This window comes from Pseudopipra pipra, chromosome Z (assembly GCF_036250125.1).
Source record: "Pseudopipra pipra isolate bDixPip1 chromosome Z, bDixPip1.hap1, whole genome shotgun sequence".
Taxonomy (NCBI): domain Eukaryota; kingdom Metazoa; phylum Chordata; class Aves; order Passeriformes; family Pipridae; genus Pseudopipra; species Pseudopipra pipra.
The window spans coordinates 70,587,174-70,614,989 of record NC_087581.1 but is presented as its reverse complement, the minus strand read 5'-3'; the positions used below and the strand labels follow the sequence as shown (position 1 = coordinate 70,614,989).

At 41.5% G+C, this 27,816-nt stretch overlaps 1 protein-coding gene across 1 annotated transcript; it reads right to left on the bottom strand.

The window, feature by feature from the left end:
* Positions 1 to 18,131: 18,131 nt before the first annotated feature.
* Positions 18,132 to 27,457, bottom strand: LYRM7 (LYR motif containing 7). Its single transcript, XM_064642590.1, has 5 exons — positions 27,327 to 27,457; positions 24,385 to 24,457; positions 23,689 to 23,759; positions 21,124 to 21,205; positions 18,132 to 18,744 (listed from the first exon to the last, which is right to left on the bottom strand). Exons 1-5 carry the CDS (start codon positions 27,342 to 27,344, stop codon positions 18,668 to 18,670), a joined length of 321 nt encoding a protein of 106 aa, XP_064498660.1. The 5' UTR covers positions 27,345 to 27,457; the 3' UTR covers positions 18,132 to 18,667.
* Between the last annotated feature and the right edge of the window lie 359 nt (positions 27,458 to 27,816).

The following is a 27,816-nucleotide window of genomic DNA, read 5'->3' as shown; positions in this document are numbered from 1 at the left end:
AGAGTTTAGGGTTTTATTACTGTTAAAAGCTTCAGCATGAGGAAGAAGTTAAGTTTGGAAACAAGCGGTGTTCATTCTATTCAGAGTTGAACTGGTGAACATAAAAGGAGGCTCAGAATTTTGTACATGTTTTAAGTCTTAAAATGTCTTGTTACTAGCCAGAAACTTTTATTATGCAAAGAAATACTTTTCCTGCCTCATGTAATCTGATGTAGTTTATTAACAGTCTAAGTTTAACAAAGCTATTTTTTATTTTTGGGAAGTCATGGTTTATATGATTTAAACATGAATGCATGGAAGACAGCCCTGGGGAAACTAAGCCCATATCTGGAAATGAAGCAGAGGATCCTTTGTGCCACTTGTTAATTTAACAAAGTCTGTTTGCAGAAGCCAGAACTAGTAGTGTTCATGATCCCAGCTTACTGAACATTGTACTTTTCTCAGCAGTAAACATCCTCCTCTGTTTTATTAGTGATTTTAGCCTTATTTTCATAACTTACCACTTTTTATAGCTCTTCTTTCTTGTAATTGAAATTCAGTATTGCTATTATGCAAAAAAAAAAAAAAAAAAGCAACTGTGGATAATGAGATGCCTTCCAAAGCTAGAGTCAGTTAGATCAAGGTCATGAGATTTAGTCTTCCTGAAGTACACTCTCAGCTCTGCCACCAACTTTATCTAAGACTTTCAATAAACCACTTAACCTCCCTGCCTCTCTTTCTTCACTTGTAGAATGAGAAAGGCAATACTTTCCAAGCCCCGGGGATTTAATCTATTAAAATTCTCAGGCTCTTTTTTTTTTTTTTTTTTGGTGTATCTTGAAAATGAACATAATTTTTGGAATATATACTATTTGGCTCCCAATTTGAATATTTTCTGGAGTTGAGAAACATATGGAGGGTTTGGGGAAAGTGGAGAATGGTGCCCAGAAGAGGTACTTTATTAGCATTTATTACCACCAGCTTCTATATATGGAGGCTGTTGTTACTTCCTTTAATAGGCCTATTTCATTACACTGCCCACATACTTACTTTGCATCAAGGATGCCTTCCTGGCAACACTGATTACAAATCAGTTAATTTCTGACAACTATTCTGACTACAGGTTTTAGAAAGCCATGAAATATATGCTCAGATAATTTTAAATAGAAGTGTAGGCTGCAAGGGCTGCTGGAGAGGGTAGAACTAATGTTCATTTATTTTCCCTCAAAAATGAAGATTTAACTTTTCCTGCTAATGCCTTATTGGACTTGTAGCCAGCTTGCAACTGGAACAAACAAACAAACAAAACCCCAAAACCCCCAAACCAAGCAAACAAAAAACTCTCCAAAGCCTCACAACCAAAAAAAAAAAGAAAACCCCAAAACCCCAAGCCAAAACCAAAAACAAAAAAGAGAGATTCAATTTATGAGAATTGCATCCACCAAGGAAACACAGAGGTGTAAATTGTCTGTGGCTCCTTATGACGTTTACAACCCAAAACAGAGATTCATCGTGAAACAGGTCAGCAGCTGTTTTTTTCCAGGCACTCTGTCATCCCCCGACAGACAGGAGCAGCACTGTGCTGATCTTGAGTGAGGGTATGTTTTCAGTGTCACCCTGAGCTGACCTTAGGCCATGCTGCTGTTAAAAGAAGCAATTGCCCTCCTCTGTGACATCCAGCTGCTCAGGCTTGCCGTGTGTTCACATGTTTGTAGGGGTCTTTCAGCCGCGGGACATATCAACCCTCTGTCTTGCTGAAGGCCAGTGTTTCTTCCTTGAAGAATCACAGAGTCACAGAATCAGCTGGGTTGGAAAAGACCTCTGAGATCATCAAGTCCAACCCTTGATCCAACCCCGCTGTGGTTCCCAGCCCATGGCACTGATGCCACATCCAGTCTCATCTGAAACATGTCCAGAGATGGAGAATCGACTCCCTCCCTGGGCAGCCCATTCCAATGGCTGATCACTCTCTCTGTAAAAAATTTTTTTCTAATGTCTAACCTAAACCTCCCCTGGCAGAGTTTAAGACATGCCCTCTTGTCTTACTTCTGGTTCCTGGGAGAAGAGACCAAACCCCCCCCGGCTCCCCCCTCCTGTCAGGGAGTTGCAGAGAGTGAGGAGGTCTCCCCTGAGCCTCCTCTTCTCCAGGCTGAGTAACCCCAGCTCCCTCAGCCTCTCCTCACAGCACTTGTGCTCCAGTTCCTTCCCCAGCCTTGTTGCTCTTCTCTGGACCTGCTCCAGCCCCTCCATGTCCTTCCTGAACTGAGGGGCCCAGAGCTGGACACAGCACTCCAGGGGTGGCCTCACCAGTGCTGAGTCCAGGGGAAGAATCACTTCCCTGCTCCTGTTGGCCACACTGTTCCTGATCCAGGCCAGGATCCATTGGCCTTCTTGGCCACCTGGGCAAACTGCTGGCTCAAAGGCATTGTTTTCAACCAGATCAACAAACTTACCTGACTTGTCAAGCAATTCCTAATTTTGATATGAAAGAGAACATGTACCTGGGAGCAAGGCATAGTCACCCTTCTCAGTGGCAACTCTGTCACAGAGCAGCTTTCACCCAGCAATGATGCTATGCTAAGAAAGTGTCTTGAACATGTCCTGCTCCACCAGAACCACCAGGGTTTGTCTTCACTCGTCCCTCGTGTAACTTCCATCAGCGTTACACGTTTGTCAAAAGGCAGCTTCACCAAACACAGCCTGACAGTGTCAGCACCTGCTAAGCCAACTTCAAACACAGCCACCACACTTACCTGAGAAACCTGCATGTAGCAGCAGGAACCCTTTGGGTCTATCCTTGCACCCCTACAAGGGCACTGGCCCTACACAGCTCAGGTAAGGTCTAGCTTGTGCTGTGGAGCAAGAAACCCACAGAGACACAGTTCAGACCCTGAGCTGAGCTCCACACTCACAGGGGCAGCTACAGAGTGTCAGAGCCTCTGATCTAAGTCTCACCTGATAGCTCAAGACATCCAAGAATTACATATACATAAATATGCAAGAACACACAGAGCATGTACCATACTCTAAGCATTTTATTAATAACATAATGATAATTTTCAGAGCTTATTTTAGGACAAGTTGAAGGCAAACAGGCTGTGTTTTTTCCTTTTATCTATGTTGCAGAAGCATACAGCATCAAACAGTACACACAACAACAATTAAGTTGATGTATAAACTTACAGCAATTTTTTTGTATAATCTTTGCTATCCTGTTGTGGGCACCAGCAAATTCTCCCCAGCTCTGTCATGGATAGTGCATGTCTGCCAAATGATTATTGCTCAGAAAGTATTTTTGATGTGAAATATTTAATTTGTAGTACCACAGTGATGCTGTATGTAATTCATCAGGGAATTGCAGCATTGCACCATATCTCACTGGATCAACTTTAATGAGCGATTTCTAACAAAAAATACTGCTGTAGGAAGCAGAAAAATTGGAACAGTTTTTGGTCCCTGCAGATGTATTCTTCAGCTCCCAGATTCCCTATTCCGGCCTAAAAATACTACTGTTTCACTGCAAAAAACCACTTGGAAGTAACCTTATCAAGCCTAATGTATGACAAGATGACAATACTGCTGTTATCAAGACATTTTATGCGTGAGATGTGTTGGTGAGTGCATACACAAACATGCAAATCACATACAAAGGTACCAGCCCCCTCATGTAAGGGGGCAGGGTTCTAAAACTGGGCATTGCAAGACGAATAAGACAAGGTATAGTTATTTGTACAAGAATAACAAGGATGTGACCTCAAGGGCTGAAGACCCATGAGAAGTATGAGCAGGACCTTTCTCCCCTGACAGTATTGTTACATCCACATCAGATACACAATGTGAAAAAAGGACTTGACCTCCACAACATTACCCCAGTTCCCAGACCCTTGCCTTTCCTCCAGGCCTTTTGTCCCGGTCTTAGATCTGTGGACATGTCATGGGAAGGACAGGTGAAGAGGAAAAGGGAGGTGTTTTCTTCTCACCAAACCAGGAAAAAAAACCCCATGTCATTTTATACAGCTTCCTCTTCAGGCACAAATTAGTTTAAAGGTGAGAAATGAGAACTGCCTCTGCAGATATGTCTCCACACAGAGAAGGCTGTCCAGGTGCATGAGCAGGTCCTGGAGTGCATGCTGAAGGGAAGGGTTTTAAACAGATAGACTTACCCCTGTGCCCCGGAGGGCCAAGCTCTTGATTCCACTAAGGATGAGAAACTTCCCCCTAAGGAAGCTCTGCAATGCCACCACACCTTTTCCTTTCTCCTAGTCCCCTTTCACAGGTCTGCTTGTGGCCAGCTGTGAGCAGGTGCTGTTCTGCTTCTTTGGCTGTTCGTGTTGTACATTCTATTCCAGTGTCCTCTTTCATGTGGTCAAGTCCATAGCTGCTGATCACTCTTATTCACTTGTCCCACGGACCAGCTCTCACCCCACCCCTTTATCCCGACCTTATGCAGGGTACTCAGGTGAATAGCAGTGCAATCTCTGGTTACTCTGTACAGCCACTGTACTAAGTGCACACTCTGCTGCTTGTGTGCTGCGGATGCAAACCTGCTCCCGGCGCTGCTCAGTTTTACCGTGCTCCTGTTCCTACAGCTCAATGCAGAAGAAAAAAGAGAGAGATGTAGTTATTCTGAAATGCAACTGTGGTGTCACACTGCGTGGCTCCCTGGCTAGCTTTCTCTGCCTTTGGGAACTGTAACCTCCTCTAGTCCTTTCTGCTGACAGTGTCTATTTTTTACCCTCAGCTGCCACTTGTGCACGGGCCATTAATGCGCTGCGGACACACAGCCAACATTCATCCCCTCACTTAGCCAGACATCTGGCAGCTCACTGGCATCTGACCTCTCCTTTGCTCTGAACCAGGCAGCGTGGGCAGCTTTCATTACACTCCCTGGTGCCTCTGTGTTACCACACAGATGGACCCTCCAGACCCTAACACGGGTACCTCACTCCTGCCTCAACCTCAGATGTTTTTTGCAGACGGTTTATGTAAAGGAATCAACAGCTAATTTCATGAAGGGAGGAAGAGTGGGAAGTTATTACTATGACAACAATTTTGTGCTTGCGGGGATAATGCTTTGTACATAGGAACTTCAAAGTAGGACAAGGGTGATAAGAAACAGATCTCAATCAGATATTAATTTCCTGTTTTCTATTCAAAACAGTCCTATATCACAACCAGTGCTGTATTTCTATCCTAGCTAGGCCAGGGATATTTTATCCTAAACACTACCCATTGCTATAATCAGAATACGAGGAAAACAACAACACACAAAATATTTTTTTCCTACAGAAAATTTTAAGACTTGCTCTCTTTCTGCTGTTCTGGTGACCAAACTGTCAGTATAAATTCCCACAATCTACTTCCATGATTACTAAAACTTCTTTCCCTTTGGCTCCCCACTGCTATTGCATAAAGCAGATGTTAAAAATGTGCAACTTGGCTGTAAACCTGACCCTGTCAATCCTCTTCATTATGTGTAGCTCAGGGCTGGTGTTCTGACCTCCTAGTCAAGTGGGAGCCAGCTCCCTCCGAGGAATTCAGCCTCTGCTTCATCTCACCCTCCACACTGCTAGGCTGCTACCATCACGTCATGGTTTTCTCCTCTTGAAGGTGCCCTTGGTCACTTTCTGACTGTCTACAGCTTTTTTCTTTGTGAAAATGTCTCCTTAGTTCCCATTCCTATTCCATACCTCTATCTCAGTTTATTTGTCTCTGTTATGATATGATAGATACATACATGCCATAAAATAAAACTTTGTGGTGTTAGGCTGAGCAGATAGGTCAAGTTTTTGTTGTATCCTGCACCATTTCTACCTTTGCTGCACTACATCTTAAACAAATTTATAATCTCTTCCTTGTGTTTTAAGGCATTCCCCCCCCCCCCCCATTTGCTTTTACTACTGTTTAAAATTCTAAATAGCTGTAATTACTATTCATTTATACAGCAGCTCTTGGCTTTGCAAGGTTTGGCCTGGAACACCAAACTAATCTTTTTGGAGACTATAAAAAACCAGCCAAGTATTACTGAGTAATGAAATTACTATCATTTGTGATACCTTACTCTCAAGTTCTTGCTATTTTCTTTGTCCATTTAATAACTATAGCTCTACCCTCAACACCTGGCCTATCAAGCTGAGACTTGGATAAAAGATAAAAAAATCCTCCTTTGAAGTACCTAATCTAACTAGTTTTGCTACTGTGACAACCATGAAGAGTAACAGACACACACTTTCTTTCTTTTGCTTAATTTATTGGTATTGACATTCAAACATCACACATTCAACCCCTTTGACAGTTTGCCTCCAAATCCTGAAAATTTAAAAAAAAAAAAAAAAAAAAAAAGAAGTTTATACTCTGGACTACTGGTCCTATCAAGAAGGAATAATGAAGAAATCTTCAGGATTCTAGGATTGCACTGAGTCCTCAGCCTTTATACTGGAATCAAAATGCAAACATAATCTGCACAGTTACACAGCATTTGCAACTTAAAACAGTAAAACTAATGCTTATCTACACCTAATGCAACAAAAGGGACAAATCTGAACTGTGGCTTGGAAATGGTCCAGCTATGGGCAATACCTGCTGCTGACAGATTTTCGATGAGAGAAGGCTGTATGGGTGTACAGCTGATGGATCACTTTAAATTCTTCGGCTAAAGGAGAGAAAATAAGGAAGAGTTTCTGTGGTCAGTAACATCAGCTTTTCCTAGCTGTTCCTCAGCTTGCTGCCGCTCACCTGGCTTAACTGGTGAGGAAACTCCAAGCAGGAAGCTGAAAGGAATTACAAAATTTCTGTGGATTTCCAGGTCTTCGGAGGCCACTGTTGAGAAGCGTTTTGATCTTTCCAGAAATCCTCTGCAATTTTGTCTTACCCAGCTCTGCATGTCGGGTCGATGTCTGCCTCCCACAAACCCCCTGTCACCTGCCATGCTTTTCCCAGTACCTCCCTCCCTCTGTTGGTGCTCAGACACTGAGAATGGCCATGCCTGGGGCTGGTCACTGCCAACACCCCTGTCTAACAGGGCCAGGGGTCACCTACTGACCAGGGTGCTCGATGATGCTGGGAGGATCCAGTCCTGCCTGCTAGATTATGGGAGAGGCTATCAAGGCAGTAGCACTGTTTGAGATGTTGAAATTGTGACTGGTCTGGGGGCTGGGGATCGCTGTGCAAGAAGGTTAGGACACTAAAAAGTGCAGCACTACCAAGTCCTGCACAACATACTCCTAAGGGCCAGTAACAGCAGCTGTGGGTGAGTGTGAGTACAGCTAGCTCTCCTTGATCCCATTCCATGCACCTCCCCAAGCAGGGCCCCAGAGACTGACTTGCTTGCCCCTCACCTGATTCCATTCATTAGGCTCCTTAAGGTCAGCTGGAAATAGGCCAGAATACTGTCTGCCATTTGGAGCTCTGAGAAGGCAATTCTAAAATACGGAGTCAGGTTTTTGACTAGAATGCCAAGGATCAATTCTCCACTTGCATCTCTAGCTTGTCTCTTTCCTGAAAGGACACATTATTACACACAGTAAAGGAGCCAAGAGCACAGATGAAAGCCATAAAGCAGCTGTGTGTTGGTGTTTGTGTTTGATGTGCTTCTGTTCATCTAAGGTTATCTGAGGATGTTCAGGTACACAGATGGACAGAAAACTAGAACACTTTATTGTGTCAACGTGCAGTTCAAAAAATCAAACATATCGTTCCAATTACTCCTTAGGACCTGTTAAAGCACTAATATACCATATGTAAAGGCATGAAGATGAGCATAAAAAATGAAGGAAGTGAAAACACTTGATGCACCATCTAATTTGGCTTTTTGCAGCAGCATGTCCACAACTGCACAGCTGTGCAAGCATTCAGTAATGTGAAGCTTTATGAAGTTTCTTTGGCAATTTTGTTACTCCTCACCAAAATGTCATGTGCAAGTGCAGGTTTGAAGGTCTGAAGGTTTGATGCTCTCTACAGCTGGTTCTGTGACTAAATCTTTTTGGACTGTTACCATCACACACACACACACACACACATATGTATATATTTAACTGCACTAGGTACACTTCTTAGGTAACAGCCTCATTGTCAGCAGAGACAAAACACACAAGACATGAGCCACAGAGCTATTTTCTTTGAAAAGAAATCAGTCACCATGGCGAAGATCTATACAAATATTTTCCAGGGTAAAGATTTCAAATGGCTTCAGAAATTAAATGAGTGGTTACACATTCTTTCTACTGATTTCTGTATTGCTTTTAGGTAACCACGTATCCAAAGGCACCCAGTGCAAACAGGAGCTTGGCACACTTTGAAGATTATGCCAAATTCTTCTTGGTCTATGAGCAGAGATGAATTCCATGATATTGCTTCTGCACACAAGGCAGGAAAGATTTGCTCCCAAGTTCCTTATTTCCTTGGCAAACTGTCCTTATAAAGCACACTGCCAGCTCTGCAAGCTTTCAAGCAGTGGATTCAGTCGAGTTGTTTATATAAGTGAGAGCATGTATTTGCTCAAATGCTGCCCAGTTCAAATTCTATGCCACTGCTGGAATTTTCACATAAAGTCATGCTCTAAGTAAGACACTCCTTACTGAAAGTCCTCTCCTGCTGTTGCAGAAGTAATGGTGTGGGTGAGGGCTACACAAACAGGGGTTTTAAAATGGTGTTTCCATACAGCACCTTTCTGCTTCCTTGTTGTGAGATTGATGGGTAAAGATAAGGCAACAAGAAGCACTTGCCTTTCTGGTTTTAATGGACTCAGGATATCCACAGTGATCTGCAAGTTCCACATATAGATATCTGGCATGGCATAGGCTGCTGTTAACTCTTCTCAGAGTTCAGTAGGAGTGGAAAAAAACATCAATCACTCAAAAAGAATAATCTGAGATATTTGGTACATGGTTAGCATCGGTCCCTGCATATTGACAAAAAGGAGAATTTTGGTTCTCAGACAGCAAGAAAATAACAAGTCTTGAGGGAAGAAGATTAAGACAGATAGTGGCCAAGGGACAGAAAAGATAGAGAAAAAAGACATTTTTCCGTACACAGTCTAAGTCTGTTCTGACTATTGTACCCAAGTCAGAGTTTACTGGGGACCAAAATTACATAGGAAAGCAGAACCAGAACTTCATACTTGCAAGAAACCCTTTCCCATTCCTGAAAAATGAACCTGAAACATGTGGAGTGAAAACAATGGAATCCCACTGATGGAAGTGCGATTCAGTTTCCTCACATTTAACTTGGTGGAAGCATCAGCAGAGCCCCTGCAAATGATTCTTAGCTGTTATTCTTCCAGGGGTAGTACATTCAGAATCCATCTGGGATTAAATAGCCTGTGCCAATATGGTGTGCACAGCCAGTACTTGACAACATCTGTGGAAACTGGCTCTGTACAGAGCTCCCGAGGGGCACAGTGTATTGGTATTGCATGGCATGGTTTTGGTAGAGGAGGGGCTGCAGGGGTGGCCTCTGTGAAAAGATACCAGAAGCTTCAGCTGTGTCCAACAGAGCCACTGCCAGCCAGCTCCAAGACAGACCCGTCACTGGCCATGGTCAAGCCCATCAGTGATGCTGGCACTGCCTCTGGGATAACGTACTTAAGAAAGGGAGAAGAACTCCGTGCAGCAGCAATCACAGCCAGAGAAGAGAGGAGTGAGGACGCAGGAGAGCAACAGCCCTGCAGACATCAGGGTTAGTGAAGAAGGAAGGGCAAGGAAGGTCGTGGAGCAGAGATTCTCCTGCAGCCCACAGTGCAGCCCGTGGTGAGGCAGCTGTGTCCCTGCAGCCCATGGAGGACTCCATGCTGGAGAAGGTGGATGCACCTGAAGGAGACTGTGACTCTGTGGGAAGCCCACGCTGCAGCAGGCTCCTGGTAGGACCTGTGGTCCCATTAAGAGAGGAAACCCATGTTGGAACAGGTTTCCTGGCAGGACTTGTGACCCCACGGGGGACCCACGTTGGAGCAGTCTGTTCCTGAAGGACAGTACCCCCTAGAAGGCACCCATGCTGGAGCAACATGTGGAGCAGCCTATGGGAAGGACTCATGTTGGAGAAGTGAGGATTGCCTCCCCTGGGAAGGACCCCACACTGGTGCAAGGGAAGACTGTAAGGAAGAAGGAGGGGCAGAAACCATGTGTGATGAACAGAACCCATTCCCCGCTACCCTGAACCACTCAGAGGGAGGAGGGAGAGAAAATCAAGGGTAAAGTTAAGTCGAGAAGTTAAGTTAAGGAAGAGAAGGGTGGGGGGAAGGTGTTTCAAGATTTTTATTTTTTCATTATCTTACTCTAGATTTTACTTGTAATAAATTCAACTTGTTTCCCCAAATCTAGCCTGTTTTGCCTGTCCTGGTAACAGGTGAGTGATCCCTCCCTGCCCTTATTTCAGCACACAAGCCTTTAGTTAAATTTTCTCTCCCCTGTCCAGATGAGAATGGGATAAATAGAGTGGTTTCCATGGGTACCTGGCATCTTGCCAATGTCAACCCCCTGGCCCCCCACAGGCAGAAGTCAAACGTGCAATGTTCATACATAAACTATTAAGACAAAAAAAAAGAAGACTAGCACCTCACACAATTTTCATTTTATGTCACTTGGCAGGACGACTTTCTACCGTAGAGACCATGAACTGCAGAGGGGTGTTACAGACAGATACACTCCCACAGAACCAAGTGCAGCACAGCATCATTTTTGGACTCTCTCTCTCCTTGTCTCCTAATTTTCTTGTAAGCTGTGGTGGAGATGTAAGAATCTCCTTCCCTTTCAGCTTCTGCTGCCTTCAGTGTCTTTGAGCACGTTGCTGCTACATTACTTTAACATATATATAACTGGTACAACTCATTATTTTCCCAGCTGAATCCTTATTCCTACTCATTCTAAGGTTTCTACTGAGCGTGCTTTGGTACTGTGGGAGTTGAGACTTCAAACATCCTAACCAAAAGGGTGTCCATTTTCCAGGAGGCAATACTTTGCTATGGCAAGTCATTGATCACAGCCTAATTGACATCAGAATGGCACTTCATGCTTTTCTTGATATTCAGCCAACATTTTCCCCACTTCCTCTTAGCCCCAGTTGCAGGCTGTCAGACTGTTCCAGCCTGACCTCAGCAATTTCCACTTATGAAACAGTCCTCTAAGTAAAATAAAAAGCAAGATTCTTCATATTTTTTTTCTTCTTGCTAAAACTTACCAAGTCCCATTACTTCCACAGAGGTGGGTTTTATAGGATTAAATGGGATTTTAGTTTCAAAACCATTCCAGATGTTACAGGCAGTTCAGTTCAAATGCTTTTGTGCTTTTTTTGTTTCTTTAAAATTTTAGCTTTCCCTGTTTATTTTCTTTCTTTGACATGCAGCAGAGGAAATGGTACTTAAGAGAAATCCCTGAGAGATCATCTGACTTAACTTCTGTGGTTTGAGTTACTGTGTATTTAACAAATTACTTAGGTAACTACTTCATCTCTTAGAAAATTAAGTTTTAAATAAATGGAACTGTACAAGAACAAGGTGATAAAATCTGCAGCAAGCTTTACTGGATATCTTGATCTCAGAAACAGTGTTGTGAACTTTGTTCCCTGGTTTGGGAGGCTTTTTTTGCACTCTTTTTCTCTTGTATATTTGAGATCTTCTGCCTTGCCATGGGGAAAAAACATGTGTCAGCATTTGCATGGGTTTTCTCCATTTTAAGTGTTTATAGTTTCAAATATTCATTGAAATGTGGTTAAAAAAATAGTGTAAGACATCCCAACATGCATCTTAAAACAGAATTTCAAATAAATCTGTGTTAGGGGAATGGGAAATACATCAAACAACATGCTTCAGGTATGATTCATCATTTGATGTAGCTGGTGCATCATAACTGATGCTTCCCATCTGACAAAGGCAGGTAATGCACCTTTACAACTGTGTGCCGAGTTGTAAAATGAACCTCACAATTTCTGGAGCCCTTTTTTTCTTCTTTTTTTTTTTGGAGTTTGTATTGTTAGTCTGACACTAAGTTGCCACCTTTCTTTTTCTCAAACCTACCATGTTTATAATGTATTTGATTCCATATTTTGATGAAATTGTGAGAAGCTGAGAGCTTAGTACCTAATGTGTGTACATCTACAATGTCACCAGAAAGCAATATGGGTACATTTGAAGTTTTTATGTGCTCTTCCTCATTATAATATTTAAGAGTTTTACAGTCCTCTTACAGGAGAAATTCTCTTCCTTCATTCTCCATAAGGAATAAAAATACAGCCAGAAATCTCCACAAGTCATCACAGCCGAGAATTTATTTACCTTAGTCCCACTGAATGCAACAGAAATAAAGCAGAGACAGAAAAATGTCTGCAAAACAGATAACTGACCCTAAACCTTTCTGTTCAGGTAAGTTATTTTCTGAACAGACTGCAGACTTAATTATGACTGCAATGAAGCCAGATCAAGCACAAATTAAATAAACTTTTTGCCTTTATTATTTCTCTGTTCAATCCTCTGTTCCTCTTCAGTCCAAATACAATCAGTCTTCCTTTCACCTCCAGTCTGCACTACAGACTATAATTAAACAATGACAATCTGACATTTAAGTATAGAGGAAAATTGTTTAAAGAACCAGTTAGTACATGGAAATTTTTGTTTCACTAGTGCAAAAGTGGTACTTAATACCCCTTTATTCCATTTACTCTTCTTTCTACGCATTTTAATGCTCTCACCCTCAGTCACATGCTCATTCATTTTGGATTTCATTTATTGGTTTGACAGGAGCCAGACTCACCTCAGCTACTATTGGGCAACACTGCAGGGCCCAGTGAGACCACTTGTCTGCTTGTATTCCCACAAAGCATTTTCAGACGAAAATTGCTGAGGAAACCACATGCATAAATACATAACAGTGAAAAAAAAAAAAAAGTTAAAATCTGTGATATTCTTAACATTAAAGGGAGATTCCTTTAGGGACTATGTCTAGTTAGGTAGGGATTCCTTCTTTGCCCTTTCTCAGTACTGTGGTGTTATAGCGATCTCTTCCATGCTGATACAGTATAACACTATAGTATTAACAGGCCGAACTGCTACAAGAATTTACTATATGTTATGTAGCCTTTGGAATCACATCCAAAAGCATTACAAGCCATGGAAGCCACATTCTACGAATTATGACACAGCAAGACGTGAAAAATGCACGTATCTTGCCTTGTCCCTTCCCCTTAAAAGCGCTTGGTTTTTTATGGGCAGTTTGTGCTGAGTCTCCAAAACTCTTCCAAGAAACTGACTTCAGACTGTACCTCTCGGCATCAGGAGAAAACCTGAAGCAAAGGACAGCAACCCTCCCAAACAGAAAATGCATGAATAGACCGAAAAAAGATCCACACAGCAGCATCAGCGCTGCCTCACCTGCAGACATAATAAACACACACTCAGGAAGGGAAGGAAAAACATGGCAATGAGCCTTTTTTGGGCCTTTTGCTTTACAAACCGACCGGAAAAAGTGCAGAGTGCTGTGTGGGTCACTGCCTGCTTGTTTTCATTTCTACAGTTCCAGTGCACAGTGAGAGGAGTGACAGAAGCCCCATGCCAGCTATGGAGATGCCTTTCAGCTGGAAGGGGTGGTTGAGGGCAGCTGAGTCAACCCTTCACTCACCAACCTGAGAGAACAGGGCTGCTACTGCTGCAGCAGCAGGTGTAACAGCGGAACTGTTCCCATTTTCGTGGCCCAGCTCAAAGCATGCCACCCTCTCACCCTGCTTCTAGAGGCTGAAGTTCCACCAGCTGCTTATTTAATCCCAACTAGTCCTGGATTCAATCCACAGCCTTTTGGATGAGATGGAAAGCTGAAGCACATACTGCAAGAAAAATGAAAGCATGATTTGAAAAGTAGATGCTTTCACTCCTCCTCTGCCTGATGCAAACCAGACTACTGAAGTTCCAACTAAAGGGAAATATTTGCTTATAAAAAGAGCAAATTATTTATACCTATTGCTGTTTTTCAAAGTATAAAGGTGTGACCTTCCTCTCTTGTTCTCTCCTCAGATTTACTCTTGCTAGCAGGAAAAACAAAAGACATAGAAAAGCAGAATTCTAAAATGGGTAATAAATCTATCACAAAAGCTTCACTGGTGAAGTCTCTCAGCGGAATCAGATGTTTGGATACCTAAAACACTAAATTACCCTATAAAAGCTACATACATTTTACCCTCAAAGACGACTAGATTTCTACTAGAGTTATCAAAACATCAAACCTTTGTAACTGCAGAATCATGGAGTCATCAAAGTTGGAAGAGACCTCTAAGATCATCCAGTCCAACCATCAACCCAGAACTGCCACTGTAACCCCTTAGCCAGTAAAATATATCACCCAGTGCCAGATCCAGATGTCGCTTAAGCACCTCCAGAGATGGTGAGTCCATCACCTCACTGGGAAACCTACTCCAATGCCACCCTAACAGTGATTTTTTTCTCTAATATCTAATATGAATCTCCTCTCAGTTTTAGTCCTCACACTGCAGGTGTGGCAGAACAGGCTGACCCTCACCATCTTTCCCTTAAAGCTAAAGATCAAAGATTTGATAGACCACCAAACTTCAGAGTTTAGCATTAAATTTTGCAAGGAGTTTGGAAAGAGTTATTTAAGGCTGGGAAGTACAAGGACTCAACTCTTCCTATAAGTTGGTCAGCCTTTATTTTTAGTTTTCAATTGTCAATATTTTTTTCCCCTTCTGTAAAGGAAGTTTAAAGAACTGCCAGTACTTGAAGCTGTATTTACAGGTCCATTGTGATACAAACAGGACTCATAATGTTATGTAGCATTCAGACTACTTCAGCTCCTTCAGCCAGCAGGACTTCTAAGAAAAAGAAAAAATGCTAATGCTAATTTAGTTACTGAAGTTGTCACAGGTTTGCTGATCTCATATTACCTGAAAAACTCCTTGAGAACTTGGATCCTTAGGGAATATACAAGCCAAGAATTACAAATTAAATTTTTAATGCTTCTTCCAGATCAACTTTTTGTGGAGTCACTCAGTGGTTCAAAGGCACTCCCTTTAAAAATAGCAACTAAATGTCTCCTTTACCAAGTTGCACAGGAACAGAGAAGGGGAATAATTTGGCCTTGTTAAATCAGAAAAGCCACCGTGTTTCACCTGAAGACTATAAAAAGTTCAACTCAAATCCTGCCTGCGCAAATAAAATCAATTCATAGATTAAATCTATGACCTGTGTTTTATGAGTATCAGTCTATAGCAAATGTACTGATATCATGCTTGGTCCCTACCCTGATCTACCGCTTGCAGAAAAAAACCAAAACAACTGAAGAAACCTTGTACAGTTCAAAGAACAATTACCTGCAAGGCTTATCTTTCAAGACTAATAATTCATACCATAGAAGGAAAGGCACATATATTTGCTTTAAAAATTCTGCAGTTCCAGTAAACCCCAAAAAAGTTTAATAAGACTGAATTATGTGATTGTAAGACTATTAAATTACACTCTCTGTTGTAAAGAATCAGCCTTTTCCCTCCCAAGACATTTAGTTAAAATGTTTTCCCCGTTAAAACTTCAAACTCTCCAGAGGGATTGCAACAATAGCTCCTGTCTTATTTATTATTGATATTAATGAAAGAAAATAGATGTGTATAAGCACAAAGCCAGTGGTATCAAGAACAGATTCACACCCAGAGTGAAATGAAAATGGAAATGGAAATGGAAACTGGGAAAATGGCTGGGTTCTGGAATGTGAACCAACAGGTAAGCTTGAAATAAGGGGAAGAGGAATAGTCACTACCACCAACTAACTAGCACAAAGAAGCCTTTAATTAGCAGCTGCTCATTAAGCAGGCCTGTGAGTCTTTCAAGACTGCGAAGTTAAATTTGTAGAAAGCAAACACCTGCTGGGCCCAGACAGCAGCCAACTCTGAAATACTTTTAGGCTCAGTTACATATTTGGATTCCTATCTATCCTGGTCTAGATATCCCTTGGGTTCCTATTTAAGACCATATTGAATAAGAGCAATGAATAGGCCTATCAGCCTCTTACATCAGTAGCCTTTTTCTTATCAGGTTGGTTTTCTTCATCTCAAAACCGCAACATTCAGTTTGTCTTTGCTGCCCAGGAATGCACAAAGACAGTAGGAACACGGAATGTTAACGTACAGACCCCAAACATACTGCACAGAGCGCAAGAATTGTTCTGAAGGCCATTAAATTCTACCAGCTATTTTTGTTACCATGTACTATATTTTCACCAGTTGTGTATACTGTTTACGTGACTTATTCTGTGTTTTTATGGTGAGTATTCAAGATGTGGGCCAGATGAAGCACACGAGAGCCTGTTGAATCCCAAGCCTGATCCTGTAAGTTGACACTTCTGCACTGTAGGAGCAGCTAAACAAGACAACACCAGCCACCTGGATGATAGAAGAAGAAAATATTAAAGCAAAAATATTGTGGTCCTGAGCTAGCAAGAGCTAAGATTAGTGTGTGTGTAAAAAGAATCACAAGGTCAAGCTGGAAAGCCGCTTGAAGCATGATTGTTCTCCGTGGCTGAAGGCGGCCACGGGAGTGTCTGTGTGGTATGTCTGCAGATAAGTAACACCTGGCCTGGCTTGATGGCTCAGACTTTTATTGTGTATATAAATGGATTAATAAAGTTGCAGCAGAGTTCTGCCTGGACAAAGTCTGTCTCCCGTGGGTTCACTCACAGCAAAGGGTGCTGAGTGAGGGATTTTTGCTGCACCGTGCTACACTTCTACTAATGTGTTCTGAGTAAAAATAAAACCCCGAAACACAGGACAGCACAATACCACATGTGAAAAGTTTCTCCACTTGTGGTTTCCTCAAACAGCATATAAAAGACCACCACCCACCGTAACATCATTGAAGTCTTTTAGTGGGTATTTTTAATGGTAATGGGCAACATTGTTTTTCATCAGTACTGGAAGAGTGAAGACTTACCAGGCCTCAGTTCTATGAAACCTATCTGAAGGAGAAAATCACTGAGGCTATGCCCACAGCCTAAAGCAGAGGGTCTTACAGGAGGTGAATTCCTCCCAATTCCAACATGCCATGGGATGTACACCTCAATGGTTATATAATTTGCCAGGCTTGCCAGACTCCTGTTTAATTATTTCTGCTTAAAAGTTAGTCACTCTTGCTTGAGGCAATGCTGTTTTCTCTTTACAGTTGCAACTACCTTCTGTTTTCTCTCTCTTGCATGCCCCTCTCTCATGCTCCCTGTGGGGACAAAAAGAGTCAAGGTAGTCAGGCTGCAGAGGGATGGGAGACCCGACACCGAAAATACCTTGTCCTTAGGGAAGTAAAAAACACCAGGGGCCTTGAACAGGAGATGCCCTACAGGCTGAGACACTGTAGTGGAGCCGCTAGAACACAAGAAGTAGCAGGAACTGCAGTCATTTCACTCTATCCCCCATCATTTGCCTACTGCCTCCTAGCTACCGCGCAGTGAGCAGCAGTGCAATTGCAAGAGGGTTACTGGCGGCTGTCTTCGCTGCTGGCTGCCCTGCCCACCACAGCCAGAGGCAACAGTTTCAAACAAAGGAGTACTTAGGACACTGGCATGCCGTGTGAGGAAAAGGGACTGAATGAAGGCACCAGTTTCCTGGTTTACTCAGTCAGTGAAGCCATGTCAGAACCCACACAGATATACGATTTTGGCATCTTTGAGGCTTATTAAAAATAAATAGGATCACTGGGACTCGGAAGAGAGTTGAGAGGTATTACTGGACTACCTCACTCCTGTGTGAGGTATTTAGATCCTAGTATGGTGCCTGTTACTGGCTTCACACAGACAAGATTCTATGCAGTTTTACCTGGTGCCGATTAAAATGGAAGTAAACAGCTCATTGTGATGAATTCCAAAAGAAGCAAGTAAGTCTCTAGGAAAAATGGAAGTGATTAGGGCTTACTAATTAAGCTCCTCATACATTCACTCTAGGCAAGTTAGATCACTTGCAAGTAACCAGCAAGGCTCCTTTTTTTAGAAAATGCCTCAGTAAGTCACTCAGTAATCACAAGTTAAAATACAAACCATAAATACATGAACCATATGATCTAAGCCAACATCCAGGTTGTGCCTCGCTTCTCTTGTTGTGCTGTCATCTGAGAACTCAAACCCTAACATCCCTGCTCATGCCAAGGTGCATGGGAGAAGAAAAACACTACACATGCTCTCCCATCTGTAAAATAAAAATAATTTATTCAGATAACCCTTAGGAACTCTCTCAAGAATCTCAGTATATTAGTGTACAATTAATGACCACTTTTGGTGCAAAGCATAAATTTTACGGCAAGTGCCACAAGATGTTTTTTCATTACTTCATAGCAGCCTATGATTAACAAGAAACTTACAAATAAATACTATCAGGACTAAGAACAGCATTTAATTTTTATTTAGCTTTGACAAACTCTGGATTGCTGGGAAACAATCTCTGTCTGACAGCTGTCATAATCAGAAACCTTCCTGGCTGAAGTAACACAATTCAGCAGTGTACTTTTAAGTCCTGTAGAAATATTAGTATATCCCACAGAAGAAGTGAATGATGATATCACAGCACTCAATAAAAACGATGAGTTGACCTCAGTCTCTGTTTTCCTGGTAACAATACTTATCTGTTTCCAAAATTTAGCTTTAAAACAAGGATACACTGTTGGATGGTTTTCAGAGATGTCATTACAGGATATTAACTTTCTGGGGAGAGGGACATATTTTCCTCAGGATTCTTGCTTTTTTGTTGGTTTATCTAAGTAAGGAGTGTTGTCTTGTAGAAGATCTTTCCTGGGTATGAGCACTGTAATAGAAAAAAACCCCAGTAAGACTATAATCTTACGGAAAATACTATTCTGAAGTTGTTTTTACACTAACAAACAAAAAATTAGGATCTCATAAGGATCACGAGGATCTGAACTTTGGGTTTATGGTGAGGATCTGAATGAGGATTTGAACTTCTGGTAAGTGTACAAGCATCATCGTGACTTCTACCTAAGAAAAAGTTATGCTAAGATTTTTACCTTCACTTGGTCACAATAATGCCTTCCCATTTTTCCTTTTAAGAGCATTGAAAACTTTAATAGCACTAAGAAGCCATAAAAAAAAATGTCAAAGCCTTGCAGTAACTCTTAGCAGGAAAGTGAATGGCAATTTTATCAAGCCTGAGCCATGTTTACTTCAATAGTTTCAAAAATTAATACTGAATTTGACTTAGCCTGCTCCCCCAAGTCCTGGAATCTGATCTGTACTATTTATCCTGTCACACCTGTTTTAAAGGCCAAGAGGAAAGGAAAGTTATTGCCACTATATTGTCACAGAACTGACTATACTGTCACAGAAGTGCACTGTGTTAGGGTTTGCCTAAATATACACCATTTTAACCCCTTCCTGACACCTTAGCTCTTGCTGTCTAACTTGTCAGAATCAGCTTGTCTTTTTTTCATGAAGGTGCTGTGTCATGTCAGATTTGCTCCAGCAGCAAAAACTAAATCACAAACACCTGAAATCATAACACTGTACTTTGACTACACCAGGCGGCTGCAAGAGATGCAGTAAACCTGCAAAACTGTGTGTTTGTGTGTGCAATCAGTAACATGCTGTCCAAAGTGCACTGATATCCCTGACCTTACGAGAAAGAATCCTGATTTTCTTGAGGGTATGCTCCTTTTGCATCTAAGTACTGATACTGATGCATTTAATAAGTTTCTAAGAGCTTTAAGTAAAATTCCCATTGCATTTCTCTTAGATAAAATCAATGGGAGTACAGGTATGAGAAAACATGTTGATCTACATGCCTAGAACAAATACTAAAAAAACCCAGAACTGGATATAAAGTATTGAAAAGCAGAAGTACAAACAAATAAAAATTGAAAGGAGAATTTTTAACCTTCCTTTTCAGAGCTAAGTTTTGAACAGACATTGCCAACACACCAAATCAAAATCAGCACATATTGCATGTCTGATATAACACTAAAAAAGTAAGCTCTGCTTGTCTCAGCTTAATCAGAAATTAAAGCAAAATGAAAAGACTGAGACATTTGTATACTATCGAGTAACATAACTAAACATTAAAAAAAACCCAGAAAAATTGTCTAATATAACTAACAAGCTCCTAATTGAAATTGCCTTCCCTTTTTCTCCAAGATTTACTAATGAATCTCAACATGACTGTACACCACTGTGCCTCAAATTCTTTTTAGACAATAACAGTGCCCTGTGAACTGATTCTGTGACAGCACAATAATTTAATTGCACTAGGGAAGATGTTCCCCCTTGTTTTTTTTTGTTCTCACTAAGACAAGTCTTCAGCTTTTTTTCTTCTGTGGAAGACTTGACACTGGTCTAGTCATATCTTCGGGCTTCATCATGATTGTCATTTTAACGTTAAATGCTCTACCAAACCCAGATCTCACAACTGTTACAAAACTTTACAGACAAAACTAAACAGAAGTGAAAGGAAACAATGTACTCAGGTGAAGATTTTCCCTGTTCTCTACCACACAGTTGTGTTCTTTCTCTAGTGCTCTGTGACTGTAAAATAAAAGAACTTCTAAACTAGGAATCAAAATTTCAGAATTGGATAGACTTTGCATCAAGGCCATCGTTGTGTCACAGGTCTTCCACAGCACAATCTGAACCTGAAATTGCTGGAAAAAGGTTTTGGGAAAGAACACTCAATCCTCAAAAACATTCAAACACTCAAATCCTCAAAAAGCTATTCTATGAACAGTGTACATACTGCACTTACTAATTATCCTCAGGCAGCTTCCACCCCCTTGGCAGAGCAAGCACACACACACAGATACTGTGGCTGCTACATTTACACACACACTGACTACCCTACACTTGCATGCTGACCTGCTACCCAATTGCTGTCCCTCCTAAGAGTTATAGCTAGTTAAATAGTCACAACTTCTTCCTCTCATTAGGGGCATTAAAAGTAGTCACCGCCTCTTTTCCACCAGCCTCCATATGTCAAACTATTTGTGTAAGAAACTTTGTACCTTTGAAGCCTCCACCTGTCCTAGGTGGTGACATTAATCATCAGCTTACATTAAGCTTTTGGGCAAAGAATAACAGACAATTTGTCTCACTATCCCTTTACTTATTTTCACATTCTGTATTTATTTACACAACCACAACATTTTCAAACATCTTTTTAGCGTGCAGACCGACTTACCTATTTTGTCAGAATCTGTATGAACTGCCTGAATAACGGAAGTTCTGAGAATCACTTCAACATCTGAAGCTATTTTCAGAAGCTAGCAAAAGGAACAAAAAAGGCACAGAAAACAGAACAGAGCAATTTAAATGATATGTGATTATTCCCGAAGATATTTTCCATACCAGACAACTATTCAAATAATAAAGCCAGTCAGTTCTATTATTCAGTTAGCTATCTATATGCAGCTTTTGCCTTGGGGACCCTGGAATAATTTACAGGTTGATATATAAACTACTCTGATATACAGATGAGAGAAGGAAACTTCAGCTCAGTAACATGCAGCAGAATATATAATAAAACTGCAAACAAATAAGGTAAAATGCAACCACAGAAACAATTAACTAGCTTCCAGTGATCAAAGACATTTTGAATGCCTGAATAACATGTGCCCTAGTGAAAGAGCAATCTCATTCTTTTAACACTACTGCTCTTCAAATAAGGAGAAAAAAACAAGGGCAAAACATGACAAGAATTAAGAATACTGAGGTTTCACAGAAAAGCAGTACAAGAACAAGGCACTACCTAAGATTAGCAGAGGCATTAGTATTTGGCAAAAGGCCTGGAATTCCTTCCCTCATTAAGACGATAAGCTGAAGCACCCTTGCTAGTTGTTTTGCTGCACCATTAAGAGAACCTAACGCTTGCTTGCATGATACTTGTGTCAGAAACAAATGAAATTGCACAAGTGAGACACTTTAGGAGACATGCTTATACTAGAAAGTAGTGTGAACCAACAGAAGAGGATCCCTGCAAAGGTTAGAGCTCAAGACTTGACATCTACACTGCACTTCTCCTCATGCCTTTCCCTTGTAAGGGTTTGGAGCAGGTATCCTTCAGTTCTCCCTACTGAAAGGCCAGTAGCAGCCAGGCTGCATGCTCCTGAAGCACACCTTCCCCTTCAGACTGATCTCAAAGGAATTTTTGCCATTTGCTCTGGCATTGCTTTACAAAGCAAGACACATCACAGGAAGTGGAGATAACCAAGGTGACTTCAGAAGTGCAGTCCAGATCTGAACTAAAACCACTGCACTGGATTCAGCTACCACATCTCACATTCTCATACTGCACACAGTTACTTTGATCTCCTTAAGATTACTGCACACTTGGTATGTATAAGTAGGTACTTGATGTCATAATACACTGCAGCTTCCTATTCCAGCAGAGTAATGCACATTTGGATCTTCAATATTGAATTTTTTAGCTGCTGTCCAAAGCAGAATGCTAACAGCACCACGTTTATGCAAGCAAGGGCCCAAACTCTCCCAAGTCCTGTATATCATTCGATTCAGTTCTTCTGCAACCAAGTCTATTCAGTGTGTGTATAAAAATATATAGATGTATGTATATATAATAAATCTGGCAGCTTCTGTGATGTTCTACGAGTGTGTAGTTGGGATGAAAGTCTAGCATTTCTTTCACTGACACATTTAATCAAGTATCAACTAACCCACTTTAAAAAGTTACATGTGTATTTTGCAGGTTGCCAATCCTAACAAATACAGATTTAAAAATTACAGCAAGTGTTTTTCCTGAATATCTACTAAAAAATAACCCCAAACCACATAGCTGAGCTGATCAGATACTGGGAACACAAACACAGGGTATTACTACCGGAAGCTGACAACAAGCAGAGATGCAGAAAGTCCTAACTAAATGGTCAGGACTATTTATGTTACTGTCCAGTGGTTAGTATGAGGAAAAGGTTTACATCTATTTCTGCAAGGGATGAATGGAGGCACTTTTGTCCAACCAGTGCCCAGTGACAATATAAATACAATCTGTTAAAAGGCTGAATGACAAGGACTAAGTTAGTCACTCAGTATAGACGTTAAGAACTAAAATCACCTAAAATACGGAAGTTTCATATCAGGCCTTAGTTAAGTTTTAGAAAAATGACTCAGTAAAAAGTGTAAAGGAGGCAATTGAGCAAAGGTAACTAACTTAGTGAGTTAACAGAATGTTCTACTTTTAATGCACCATGGGGAATGAAGAAGCAAAAAATCCCTGTGGTATAATTAATACCTCTATACTACAGTCAGTCATAATAATTTTGCTGGTTTTTGCCTCCCTCAAAAGATGCTGATTCCTTTGTGATCTGCCAGTAACTGAGCAGATTATTTAATTTCTCTGTATCCTTCTGTGCTTGTCTACACAACGGCCAGGTAAACTCAAGTGACCACAGCTCAGAAAGATGTTACGAGCAAAGTACAAAATATTTACATGGAAATAGCAATTGTAAACATTTTCCCCATAAGTTTATTACAAACTTCAAAATAATCATGTTGAACTGTCAGAAGACACTTTCTGCTTATGTATTTTTGTATGTGCAAAAATTCTCATTAATACCATTGGAGGTATTTACATATTTATAAACAGAGATCCATGTAGCAGCTTTTTCTAAGCTGGCTCTCATGATGTCTCAGTGTACCTCCACTGATTTAAAGATTCTTTAAATAAAAAGGTCATTTATAAGTATTCTTCCACAAACTGGAAAAAAAAAAAAAAAGAGAAAACAAGCACCTCATTTATCTTCTCCTCAGATGTCTCGTCTTTGTTATTTCTGAATTCTTCATTTATCTTTTGTCTTGCAGCTAAATAAAGTAAACAAAAAAACCCAAAGAGTGAACAAAAATCGTATCCTGTGCTTTTCATTGCCTCAAAGCTCACAATTTTAATTCATTTATTCCACCTTCCTGTGACACTCTGCTTGAAGTATTTCAATGTACGATTTCCTTGCAATTCATGTGATGTCATATTTTAAGTCGATTGGTACAGGAATAAAATAAGATTCCCTATCTAGCATTCTGAACTGTGTACAGAAGCTTGTTTACTAAAAAAACAGGACTTATCCCTTGAGGAGAAACCACACACAGACGACTAATTCAAATGTTTAGTACAGTTAAACATGCTTTGGCTGGACTGAAAAGAGGAAGTTTAAAAATAAAATTAAAAAAAAAAATCTCCCAGGAAGATTAGCACAGTTCAAAAAAAGAGATATTTCCCTTACAAAATATGGCTTGAGTGCTTGAATCTAATAACCATTTTTTTGTTTCAAATTAAAGGATCTCTGGTTACTTATTACAAGTTCTCCCAACGATTACTTAAAAATATGGAAGGGAATGATGTAAGGAAAAATTATGTTAGGAATTCTCTGTGTATTTGGAGAAGAAAGGTCCACAGAAGTATGGGTAAGCACACATCAAACAAGCATCTCACCTTCAAGGGCTCTGGTATCATTTTTAAAAACTTCTTGCCGTGTTCGGTGTAACAACTTAAAAAGCTTCAAAACCTGCCAATACAACAACAATAGAATTAACTTATTTGCTGAGCAGGATTCTCAGGTAAAATTAACATGTTACAACTAAAAATGTTTCCGTTGAAAATTAATGTTATTTCCATTTAACAGACAATTCAACAGAATCAAATCAATATCTAAGATATTTTACTTCGATTCCTCATAAAAAAAAACTTGCAGCCAAACTAGATGTGACAAAATCAAAATCCCAGACATTTCTAGTTCTGGACATTTCAAATTAATCTAAAATGCTGGCATTACATTCCTAAGTAATTATTTGGCACGATGGGTATATAATCCTGAATATACACGGACACAAACATATTTATTGTGCTGATGTCAAATAAAGCCAACAGAACTGGAATAATGCTAAATGTCAAGTTACTTGAAGGTACTATCAAGGGTACCTCAGTGGATATTCTCCAATTATTGAAAAAGGCAGAAACAGAAATAACTATAGTATCCTTACACTTACAAACCAATTTTTGAGAAAAGTGACTTTCAAAAGGATCTGAAACTGTGTATTAACTAATTCAACAATTATTTTCCATGACTCTGTGCGATACCTGGGCATAATTTTCTACAGGTGGTGTGGCAGAACCAACACAAAGCAAAGTCCTTCCCTTAAACACAACTGCCAGGTCAGCAAACAGAAACTTCACTAAAAGCAAACACTCAAAAATTAGGACTTAAACGTAGAGAAGACACACCTCAATATGTATGAAAAGCAAAAGCCCTGAGAATCACAGCTCACAGGCATGTGGTTTTAGCTGTTCACTCATACAGGCTACAAGGAATTACAGAAATCCTCAAGTCCTTTTGAGACTTCTTCGGTGTTTGTCAGAGACTGGAAAGAATCTCTGACAAGTACCAAAAAAACCCCACTAATCTTGATAACAAGATACCTTTTGAGGCTCTTTCTAGTACTTCCTAGCATGTTTTGGCATCTCCAGAAGGCACAATCCAGGTACTTCATAATAATATTAAATTGTTTTCTCACAATTAGTATTCAAAACATTTCTCAGAAGGATACGGAGGAAACACAGGGCTGTAACTGCGAAATGACCACCTTCTTTATTGGCATGTTCTGTATCTCAGCTGGAGGTGCAAACAAGACTGTCCCCTAAAAGTAAAAAGCAAATAAAAACATGCTGGCAGGGCCCTGACAAAAGTGTTGTCTCTGCTTTAAGTCTGCCAATGACAGAAATGGTGATCTTCTCTGAAAGCTACTGTTTTCAACTGATGTGTCAACGCATTTTTAGATTTTCAAGCTAAATTCTCCTCCTTCACTCAGCTTGTCACTTGGCCACACCTTGAGAGAATTAATTCAGAAGTGTGCACAGGTTTTAGGAAGAGGAAAAAGACATAAACTGGTAAGGACACGCAACTTTCCAGTTCAGTGCTGCTCCTTCAACCTACTCAACTTTAGTGCTATCAAGGGACACCTTCAAATCTCACCTCACCACGTGGATTAGACCACATCATAACTTTTACTGTAAGATGATTCAGCACACTGAGAAGTATATGCAACTGCATAACAAATCTCTCTGGAAAGAGGGCAAATTAGTGCATTGTCAATTGCACAAGAGTCTCATGAATGTTCAAGTAAAAAGCCTTCTGTCACTTTCACAAGAATTAGTATGAAACTTCACAATCAGTTAAATCAATCTCAGCAGAAACACATAAAAAAGAACAGGGAGCCTGCTAACTCCTTTTCAGCTTCTGGGTGCTTAATAATTAGCAGCTGAACAGAAACATGTTGCCTTTAATAGAAACGTTCCCTAGATGGGTTAATCTGTGGAAAGTAAACTCACAGAATTAGAATGCAGCAAATAAATCTTTTTGCTTTGTAGATGTATTTTAACAGATTCGACTAAATTCCTTCGGGACATTCTGAAATATTTCTACCCCGTAATCTTTTCACCATCTTTGTAAATATTACCAGTTGTTTTGTGTCGAAGACAGGTACGGTGAAACTTGGAAGTCTTTTATGGTTATTTCAAACTCTCTGATGAGCAATTTTCAGGCACCTTCCCACCCTCTTAGCAGTTTACAGCTTCCTCACAAGGGGAAGAGGAGGGGCAGGCACTGATCTCTGCTCTGTGGTGACCAGTGACAGGTACCCAGGGAATGGCCTGAAGTTGTGTCAGGGCAGGTTTATGTTGGATATTAGAGAGAGGTTCTTCCCCCAGGGGGTGGTTGGGCACTGAACAGGCTCCCCAGGGCAGTGGGCACAGCACCAAGGCTGCCAGAGTTCAAGAAGCGTTTGGATGATACTCTCAGGCACATTATGGGACTCTTGGGGAGGCTCCCGTGCAGGGCTGAGGGTTGGACTTGATGATCCCTGTGGATCCCTTCCAAGTGGGCATATTCTTACTCTGTTTCTGCACATCCCTCCCAGGCAGTTTTCACCACCCCAGCCACAGAGCAGTTGCACTGGGTGACCGCGATCAGGACACATCAATGCAGACTCCTCCGACCTCACCGGCCCCCCACCCAAACACAGAACTCCCCCACACCTCAGTGCACCAGCGCTCCCAAACCAGGCTTCGGAACGCTGCTGAAGAAGGTGCTCTCGAGCCTGACACTGCTCTACACCGCACATACGGAAAGTTTAAATATTTCTTCACTCTTTGCTTTTCTTCACCTTACCCTCGCGAGCCGTGCTTTCCACGCATTTTAACCTCCGCTTATTCTGCCTCGATTCCACTTCCCACAGCGGCCTTTGCGTGAAAACCCCTCCCTTCCTTTCCCCTAGTCCTCCTCGTCCTGACAGCCTTATCTCTTTCGACTCCTACAAAGGCCACAGAGCTCCAACCCGCCCGGAGAACTCCCGTGAGCACAGAACGTGTGTGTGACTCGCCTGCCCGCGGCTCCCCATGGCGGCCGCCGTCCGGGGGACGGGCCGGACCCGGCCGGGAAGGGACCGGGAAGTGACGAGCTGGGAAGTGACGAGCTGGGAAGTGACGAGCTGGGAAGTGACGATCCGGGAGGGACGATCCGGGAGGGACGATCCCGGACGTGCCGTGCCGGCTCCTGGTGCCGCCGCCCGTGCGGTTGTTGGGTCTCTCCGGTGAGGGAGACTCCACAGCCCTCTGTGGGCCGTCTGTTCCAGTGCTCGGTCACACGCCCGGTGAAGATGTTCTTCCTCATCTTCAGGTCGAGCTCGCCGCGCATCAGTTTCTGCCCGTTGCCACTTGTCCTGTTCCGTGGCACCACCAAGAAGAGCCTGGCTCCATCCTCTTGGCACCCCTGCTTTAGGTGTTTATGCACGCTGATGAGGGCCCTTCTCAGTTGTCTCTACTCAAGGCTGAACAGGCCCAACTCCCTCAGCCTTTCCTCGTAAGAGGGAT

Excerpts from the sequence above, each read along its gene's own strand:
- LYRM7 (XM_064642590.1), bottom strand. Across the intron at positions 21,206-23,688 it reads CTGAGGAGAAGATAAATGAG|CTTCTGAAAATAGCTTCAGA; the intron begins GTGCTTGTTTTC and ends TCCTTTTGCTAG. Across the intron at positions 18,745-21,123 it reads TACAGATTCTGACAAAATAG|TGCTCATACCCAGGAAAGAT; the intron begins GTAAGTCGGTCT and ends TTTCTATTACAG.